The sequence below is a fragment of the Pelodiscus sinensis genome, chromosome 1 (assembly GCF_052426305.1).
Source record: "Pelodiscus sinensis isolate ZL-2025 chromosome 1, ASM5242630v1, whole genome shotgun sequence".
Lineage (NCBI taxonomy): Eukaryota > Metazoa > Chordata > Testudines > Trionychidae > Pelodiscus > Pelodiscus sinensis.
The window spans coordinates 96,035,251-96,044,749 of record NC_143052.1 but is presented as its reverse complement, the minus strand read 5'-3'; the positions used below and the strand labels follow the sequence as shown (position 1 = coordinate 96,044,749).

General features: G+C 46.3%; 1 protein-coding gene across 1 annotated transcript; it reads left to right on the top strand.

Annotated features, from left to right (window-relative positions):
- The first annotated feature begins 312 nt into the window (after positions 1 to 312).
- HMOX1 (heme oxygenase 1) lies at positions 313 to 8,676 on the top strand. Its single transcript, XM_006137962.5, has 5 exons — positions 313 to 476; positions 1,237 to 1,357; positions 4,483 to 4,974; positions 5,635 to 5,746; positions 7,924 to 8,676. Exons 1-5 carry the CDS (start codon positions 445 to 447, stop codon positions 8,058 to 8,060), a joined length of 894 nt encoding a protein of 297 aa, XP_006138024.3. The 5' UTR covers positions 313 to 444; the 3' UTR covers positions 8,061 to 8,676.
- The last annotated feature ends 823 nt before the right edge of the window (positions 8,677 to 9,499 follow it).

The window sequence follows — 9,499 nt, the reverse complement described above, 5'->3', positions numbered from 1 at the left end:
CTGCTTTAATCTGAATTAATTTCCCAGTTTAACCCCCCTTAAACTTTAGTGAATCCTCCCAAATTCCTACAGTGGTGCTTCTTGGTTCTCCCTACTGGGCAGAAAAAGGGTTAATGAGCCTAGGCAAGCTGCCCAGCATTCTGTAAGGGGAAATCTTTCAACATCCTGTTGTTGGGCCTCATTGTCAAGATTGGTCAGGAGACTTGTCCCTCCCAGGGGGAAATAGGCGGAGGGGAGGGGGAGCCCACTGAGGAAAGTGTGTGTGTTGCAACATTTTCACCAGGGTCAGCTGTTTGACTGCTCACATGATCAGAGCAAAGTATAAAGCAGGATGCAGGAGAAGGGCTGCTTAACTCCGAGGCTTCTCAGCGCCCTGACAGAAGAGGGAAGGAGAGAGGAAGACAACAGAGGAGCACAAAAAAGAAGGAAGGAAAGACAAGAGAAATGGAAGATTCCAAGGCACGCGGGTCTGAAAGGTGAGAGCAGGGCTAGAATTCAAGGGAAATTACCATAGAAAAGAATGGCATTTCTCCCCTCTTGCTCCTTGGGTTGGGAATCCTCTTGCTTCTCTTCACCTCTACTGGGAATGGGAGAATCCTTTCCCCTGCCTCCTCCTTTCTGCTGAAGACGGGTATGACAATATTTTCCCCCCACTCCAGGAAGTATTTGGGATGCTGATGCTCCTTCTCTTTCCCACTTGCCCCTCACCCTCGGGAGATGTTTTTTCTTCCCTCCCCACTGTTGGGAAAGAGCTTTTATTTTGGAGGGGGTGGTGAGATGCTGCTTCCAAGGGGGAAAGTAACTTAAATTTCTCACAACCTTCCTCCCCCTTTGGGGGTAGCTGGGGTTGCAATAGGACAGTATCTATGAGAAATTTAAGTGTGGGATGAAGTACCTGGGGCTCAGGGGATTAGGAGAGGGGAGTTCAGGACTAGGGAAATGAATGTGAGGAGCTCATGACGGGAGTTAGGGATGTGCAGGAATCAGGGCAGGGGGCTCAGGGTAGGAGGTTGTGGGGTATGGGAGGAACTTGAGGGAGCTGTCTGGCTGCAAGATCTTTGGGGAGCTTGTGGGGAGGCTACCCACCCATGCTATGATGGAGTAGCCCAGGTGCCGGCAGCATCCAGAACCTCGCTCCTCTTAGCCAGGCAGTCTCTTACTAGTGTGCTGCACCGGGGTCCGGCTTAATTTCTCCTTTGCTTCTGACACTGATGGCTTTTCCCTCTGCTTTCCCAGCATGCCTGGAGACCTGTCAGAAGCCCTGAAGGAAGCCACCAAAGAGGTGCATGAGCAAGCAGAGAGCACAGAGTTCATGAAGAATTTTCAGAAGGGGCAGGTGTCCCTCCGGGAGTTTAAGGTATCCCTGCAGTGCTGTTGGGGTGGGTGGGGACAACTGAATTCTAGGTAATGTCTTGTGTCTAATTCAGAACAGCCAAGCCAGAGCTCTTAAATGGGAAATCTTTGGGTCATGACAACGTGGTGTCATTGTGTCACTCACCACGCCAATATCCAGCCCCGAGTAACTTCAGGGCTCTTTCAATGTCTTGCCAACTCCTCTTGCAAAATGTGGCATGGAACTGTGCATTTCTGGGTGGATAGTGACACTGAGCTGTGGTGTGCCTGGCTTTGCAGAGGCTGCATGAAAGGGCTGAGAAAATGGGTTGACCAGGAAAGGTTAAAGCAATTAAATGCCTAGGTGTCTTATGGCCAAATGATTGCTGAAGCTATAATGGTGTACCCGTATTTGAAGGAGGGGGAAGAATTATTTAGAATGATATATATGGACATACCTGGAAATAATGGTGGGAGAGTCAGACCAGGAAAATCCATGGACATGGATATTAGAAATCTTGTTCTAAAAATGAAATCTGCCAGGCTGAGGAATCCTGAAGGTTCCTTGTCATTTCCTCTGTAATATTAGAATTGTAACTTGGTTTTGCAATGGATGTGGCTATATGGTTCATGGATTTGAGCAAATAGCGTCTCTCTCAGTTGTGCCAGAGCAAATCATTGCCCCAGTTGAATGAGTAAATAAATGCTAATATCTTTGTAGCGCCCTTTTTGCTCAGATGTACATTGCACAGTATCTAGGTGTAACCCTGAAGATATAATAGGGTTCCTAACAGCTGAATCACATAATAAACAAAACCAGAAGGAAAAACAAGCCAAGTGAGCTATACGTTCCTTAGAGCCCTCAGCTCACATGGATTGTCCAGCAAATAGGAACATGACATTCAGAGCCGGTCTTAGGGGCTGGCGAGCCGGGCGCTTGCCCGGGGCCATCATTTTCAAGGGACCACCGAGAGAGCTGGTCTTAGGGGTGGGCCATGACCGCATATTGGCCTGACCTACTGAATCCTCCCCCCGGGTTTCTCTGTTTTTTCCCCCCCACCCCCTTGTTTTTTTTTTTTTTTTTTTTTTTTTTTGGTGCTTGACAAATTTTTGCCCAGAGCCGCCAATTGGCTAGGACCAGCCCTGATAACATTAGCTCTGCAATGAAGATCCAGATGAGTTTCTGGGAGGATAGTGATCTTTTGTCAGGGAGAGTCAGAAGTGACTAGGATTCCAAAAGGTGATGCAAACTGTCTGAAATTTCCAAAATCAGCTGGCAGATTTAGCTACACAACTTCCACTAAAGCCTGTAGTTAACTAGAATAGTTGATATTTTCCAAGCTAAGTTTTCTTAATTTATGCAGTTTTCCTCTAGTTTGTTACCACACTACTCTATTACCAGACCTTTCCAGGAATCTAGCTAATAGGGTCAGTGGTTAGAATCTTTTTATTTTTGTTGCTACCTTCCTTATAACATGCAGATCTTTTCTGAAATATGACTACGTAGAAATAGCACTCTGTATATTCAGAGTACTGTCTGATTGAAGTGGCTAATGTAGGAATGATTGCTTTTTATTGCAGTTAGCCCTGTAAAAACAATGCAGATCAGAGGGAGTGAATTGGTTTCTTTTCTGTCGTATTTTTAATCATCAGCAGAATTTTTAATCAAGCCTGAGCTATCTGTATCAAATAGCCATCCGATTCTGCCCTGAGTTACCCCTGAGTTACCCTTGATTGTAAAAACACGTGTACAATCCCACTGTCAGTGAAGGCAACATTTGACCAACAGAATCTTCTGGTGATGATGCACAAGAAGGAAAGACCCCATTTTAACAGCCAAACCCCAGTTTGAATGGTTGGAAGTTAGAAAAAGCATCTTGTAAGAGGAGAAAATGAGATATGGCAATAGAGACACAGCCAACACACAACCTCACAATGCTCTTTTCACCAAGTCCCTTTTCTGAGGTGAACTGTTCTTGCTGTCCCTCTCCTGTGACTGCAGTGTCCTTGGCTGCTAAAGTGGGTGTTTTTGGAGGAATACCAGCTAGGAATACTAGTCGTCCCCTGCTGGCCCCATGCTCCCTGCAGTGCTTTTGCCTTTGAAGTGTAGCAACAGCCCTACACTTCAAAGGCAGAGTCACCCTTCTGGACTAATGGAATAGTTAATGCAAATTGAATCGACTATTCGATAAGCCAATTAATCTAAATTTAACATCCCTAATACTAGCTGACTATCTCTGAAAAGACATTCCTGCCTAGACTCCTTGGCTGTGTCTAAACTACATGGGTCCATCGATGGAGCCATGTAGATTAGGCTGATCGGCAAAGGGAAATGAAGCCGCGATTTAAATAATCGCGGCTTCATTTAAATTTACATGGCTCCGTGCGCTAGTCTGGACGCTCCCGCGCCGACCTGAAAGCCCTTTATCGACCTCCCCGTTATGCCTCGTAGGATGAGGTTTACTGGGGAGGTCGATAAAGGGCTTTCATGTCGGCAGGGGAGCGTCCAGACTAGCGCACTGAGCCAACAAACAGCTGATCAGCGCGGCAGCCATGTAAATTTAAATGAAGCCGCAATTATTTAAATCGCGGCTTCATTTCCCTTTGCCAAACAAACAAATCTACATGGCTCTGTTGACGGAGCCATGTAGTTTAGACATATCCCTTGAGACAACGCACGTGAAAGTGGCCACCCTACTTATTGAATGAAGAGACAGGGGCTGCAATTCCAATATCCGTGGTGTCTGAGCAGAGGTCTGCCCATTGAGTGAATAGATCATAAAGTAAAAAGGTTGTCACAGTATGTCAAGGGATAGGACCTCCAGTTTCTGGAGACAATCAGAACTGAACAGTGCATTGGAGAATGTACCTTTGGGAATCATCCCTGCATGTGGGAAGAGAGGAAGAAGGGAAGGGGTCTGTGTGCTGAAGAATAGCTGAGAAGTGACCTAATATGTTTCTTCAGCCTCTAATTTCCATGATCCCAAGGACCCTGCCTTAGTAAAGAAGGGACTATGGGATGACATGGTACAATAACCAGTGACACATACACAGTGTTTATATGCAGATATGTTGTATTGACAAGAAGTGCACCTGAAGCTGGGGGGAGAGAGACCCTGTCGCTGATTTATTCCTTCCCTTTTACCACAGATGGTTATGGCTTCTCTCTACTACATCTATTCTGCTCTGGAGGAGGAGATTGAGCGTAACAAGGATCACCCAGCCTTTAGTGCCGTTTACTTCCCATCAGAACTGCACCGTAATGCTGCCCTGCAGCAAGACTTAGAGTATTTCTATGGCCCATCGTGGAGGGAAGACATCTCATGTCCTGAGGCCACTCAAAAATATGTGGATAGGCTCCACTACGTGGGCCAACATGAACCAGAACTCCTGGTGGCCCATGCCTATACTCGGTACCTGGGAGACCTGTCTGGTGGGCAGGTGTTAAAGAAGATTGCCCAGAAAGTTCTCCACCTGCCCAGTACTGGAGAAGGGCTGGAGTTCTTCACCTTTGAAGGGGTGTCCAGTGCCACAAAGTTCAAGCAACTGTACCGCTCCCGGATGAACTCCATCGAGATGGATCCAACCATGAAGAAGAGAGTCTTGGAGGAAGCCAAGCGGGCATTCTTGCTGAATATACAGGTACGTAGTCTGCATTTCCCCCCCTCCCCCCGGCCTCTCCCACTTAAGGTACAGCTGCTATCTGAGCATAGGCCAGGTAGCATTTGTACTGAATAGCTGAAGGGAAGCTGTGAGTTGAAAGGAGCCAGTATTGAACTTCTCTTATGTGACAGCTGCTTTTATGAGCCTCCCAAGAGACTCGATACTAGAATGCCCTTTTTTCCCCACAGGGCAACAGATCCTCTCCAGGATTTGATTGCAGGCTCTTTGTTGCTCTTGTTCGAACATGGGCATTTATTGGGGAGAGGGGAGGGGACAGGAATTAGAGCCCACCACTCCAACCCTAATATTTCCATGTATCTTCTCCCTCCCTTACCACTCTTTTCCATACTAATGCACACACCCAGATTTCCCTCTGATCTGAAGGCTGAACAATGGGGCTCAACTTCCTATGGAATTGCCCTGGGAAAGCATTTCACCCACTTTATACTATTAAACAAGCAAGGTGTTTACAAGATACCCTTAGGCAGTCTCCTTTCTGGAGAAGGAAAGACACAAAGGATCAGTGGTTGGATACGTCCTCTAGTTCCCAAAATGTTTTGTGCTGTAAGAAGGGGCTCATGGAGGAGAGAAGACCACATTTCCAAGTAATGAGGGAACTGTATGTTTTTTGCTGTCAAGGTGTTTGAGGAGCTGCAGAAACTGGTATCCCAGCCACATGAGAACGGTCACCCTGCTGCACAACAGAAGCCAGAGCTCCGCACAAGAGGCACCAGCAGAACACATGAGCATGGTAAGAACCTTCCTAAAGCCAGTTTTCAGAGTTTTGTCCTTCTCCCTCCCTGCCCTCTCCCTTGCTGAGTGGTGAGGAGGCTGCTCCGGCTCTCCTGGGGCTTCTCTATTTACACTCCCCTAGTGTTGGCTAGTGTGGCAGCTATGTGTGTGAGGAAACTACTACCGAGAGCCATAAAAGGAGGCCAAAACATGTCGGGGCTTGTGAGCTCTGCAGAAATAATAAAAATGTACCATTGTTATTCAGTGCTTTTCACCAGTAGATCTCAAGGTGCTTTACAAAGGAGGGCAGTACCAATATCTTCATTTTGCAGATGGGAAAACTGACAGTTAAGAAGGTTAACAATTAATGGGCCCGAGTCTCCTCTCCTCACTGGTTTTACAATGATATAACTCCATGGCTTCACTGGAGAGACACCTGTGTAAGCAACAGGAGAATTAGGCCCAACTGAGTGCATCCAGGACTAAAGGCTGATGGTTTGGCCCCAGTGCAGCACAGTAATGATCAGTGCCACAGTCCTGACTGAGGAAGCTCTTGCATTATAAGCCTGTTGACATGAAGACCTAGCCAAAGATCCGTCTTGTGGATTGAAACGTTTCGTGCTTGTGGTCAGTGAATATTTCTGGAAAGCAAGAGAAAATTCTTTCTTCTCCTGAGTGTTGGGCAAATGCTTTTATGTGGTGTCTGCTGCATTTCCTTGCTATGAAATATAGCACAGTCAGAACTACTCATTCCTGGGCTTGAGATCTTGTGGCTGCAGTATCCCGGGGCAGCTATTTTTCAAATGCTCAGCATTCTAGTCTAACTTTAGAACGACATGGCTCCATCTACTGACAAAATGCTGCCATTGTAGGAATGACACGGGAAGGTTCAAAGGTATTGCAAACCATGCCGTTATTGCAGGGTCAGAGTAATTATTCCATAGCAAAGGTTGCTTCCAGATTTCTACTGGAGAAAGTGACTTATCTGAGAATGTGTAGTTAAGATAAAGTTCTCCTTGGAACCTAAGATTTTGAAACAAGCAAGCAGCACTTTCATAGGTATTCAGTTGGGTTAGCTTCATTTCAGCATGAGAAATGTTATTCTCAACTTCACCCTTGTAGGTCTCTACACGTTCAAGCATGGGATAATTTTCACAGAAATGGCATGAGAAATTTTAATGCATCTTCCCACCCTAAAGTTTTTTTTTTGTAATGTTTCAAATGGTTACCTGCACTCTGCAACTGCTAGAAGTTGTTGAAGGAGCTTATTGGGGACTATTGAATGAGTGTGTGAGGTTCAGAGAGGCCAGGGATACAATGAGATATCCAGGAAGATACAATGAGATATCCAGGAAGAGAGGGAGACGCCCATTATTCTTGTGCACGCTCTTTTGGCAGCTGGCAGCGCTGCTAAGATCTGATAAAGGAGCCCTGCTTCAGCAGACTTTATATACTGCTCTCACACAGATCTAAGAAGGAATAGAGTGGACTGGGGCAAGGTATAGTGGGAGCGAGGACTGATTTCTGAGGCAGAACTCATATTGGGACATGAAGTAGGGCTGGAGCCAGGGAATGAAGGCTAGCTGGGGAAAACAAGGCTGGAGACTATCTAAAAGGTTTGGCTTTGTTCTGGAAGCAAGGCCAGGGAGGAGATGAAATAATATTTTAATGTTTCCCAGGAAAATCTTTTCACATCTCTTCAAGAAAGCTTTAACCAACCCTTAGGCTTTCTCCACACAGTGCATTAAGCTGTTCCTATGAAACAGCAGGAGCCTGGCGTTGTACCAAATTTGAGACTTTACAAAAAGCAAAAGGAACCAAAATGCATTAAGTTACAGCAATGGCAAGCTACCCTCCACATCTAGCATGGAGAAAAAAGATTATAGAGTACACCTGCAGGGCAGTGAGGGTTATTATACCACACACCTGGGAGGGACGTGAGATTTTAAACCACAAACCCAGCCTTCTGAACTAGCTGAAGGCCCTTGACCACTGACCTTGTGTCTCACTAGCCACCCACTTGGGGTGTACATTTGGTGTAACCATCCACCATTATCCTGTGCTATTGCTCACTTTGGCTTCAGTTCATGTGCCAGGGGCAGTGCACCTTTGGAAATGGATATAAAACTAACCTAGAAGCAAACCCTTCCTAGCCTGATTCCTGCTCTTACATATTTGATTTCTGTTGATTTTTAGGGCCAGTTCCTGTGAAAGAAGGTGAAAAAACATCACTGACGCACACTGGTATGCTGCCTAGCACTCCACTGGTACGGTGGATTCTTGCCTTCAGCTTCCTCGTGACAACGGTTGCTGTGGGCTTGTTTGCCATGTGAAGAAAAAGGACTTTAGGCTTTGCCCTCCTGCCTCTCCTCCTCAACCTAACACACCTTCCCCGTGTGATATGAGCAATACCACCCAACCAGCCCTCTTCCTGGACATTCTGATCTTGGCTGCGCCACTAACACTTTGCTAGTGGATTAAGAGGACTCCGAAGGCTCATGCAAATTCTCTCCAACCTGTGCTGAAAGCATTTCTGAACCCACAGACTGAACTTTGCCAAAAAGCTGAGGCAAAAAAAAAAAAAAATCCTGAAAGGCAAGGCTGGCCCCTGGCCTTGCTTCAGACAGTTCCTGCAAAGAGCCCCAGATATAAAATATAGGTTTGGTAGCTTCCCTGCTGCCTGGGGGAAAAAGCCTTACTGGTGCTTTGTTCTGTCAGTGTTTTGTGCAGCTGCCTGGTACTGCAAAGATTTCTTCTGTGGAGTTCTCAGGCTCCCCTCGGATTACAGACTTTTTTATATGACACTATTAGCCCCTTATAGCCTATTTTTCCAATCATGACTCAGGTCAATTTTGTTTTTAGATAGCAGAATGCAGTTGTTGAACAGTGTTGTCCTTGTGTCCTGTCTGTACAATTTATACATTAACAATAAACTTCAATGTAAGGTGACTCTGCTGTGTTTCCTGGGATTAGTGCCTGTCTGATGTGGGGGAGGAAGCCTTTTGCTGATTCTCTTATGCTTTGGGAGGGGCTTGCTGCATGCTCATAAAATTGACATGAGGCACAGAATGGAGGGTAAGCAGATCTGGGCTCTGTTCCCAGCTCTGATGCCAATTCTTTGTGTGACTGCAGGTTAAGAGACTTTCTATGGTAACTACACTTCCCTATCTGCATAACACACTCTGAGATCTAAGGATGAAAAGCTCTATGTAAGAGCAGGGTACTGGTAATTATAAAATGTCTCTGACATTAAAGGAAACAGCTGGTGAGTCAAAACCTCTCCACATTTCCTGGGCCTGAGCCTCAGCTGGTGTGAAATGATGCCGCTTGGTTGACTTCAGTGTAGCTGTGCTGACCTACACCACTCATGAGGCCCTGGCCCATCACAAATCCATTCATACTGCCTGGTTGAGAATTTCACTGTGGTTTCAGGAAAAAGAGGTATATTTAAAAACCAAGAAGTTAGTCCTGGTGATAACAACAGACTGACTTTTAATTATACAGAGTAGACCAAGCCTGGGCAAAATACAGCTCAGTCTGGATCTGGCCCACCAAGCCACCAGATCTGGCCCTCTGAGGCAGTGGGGAGCCCCAGGCAAGCTCCCCTGCTTTCCCTGCACTGTGCAGAAATGTGGCTGCCAGGCTTCCTTTCTGTTTCAAAACCTGAAGGGAAGGAGGAAGCTTCAGGAGCCACCCCACTCCCAGCACAATCCCAATAGCTAGTTTGGGCTAATAGCTGGTGAGAAACCGGCCAATGGCAGCTGCTTGTTTG

Coding starts and splice junctions, on each gene's coding strand:
- HMOX1 (XM_006137962.5), top strand. CDS start 445: ATGGAAGATTCCAAGGCACGCGGGTCTGAAAG. Junction 4,975..5,634: donor CATTCTTGCTGAATATACAG/GTACGTAGTCTG, acceptor TTTGCTGTCAAG/GTGTTTGAGGAGCTGCAGAA. Junction 5,747..7,923: donor CAGCAGAACACATGAGCATG/GTAAGAACCTTC, acceptor GTTGATTTTTAG/GGCCAGTTCCTGTGAAAGAA.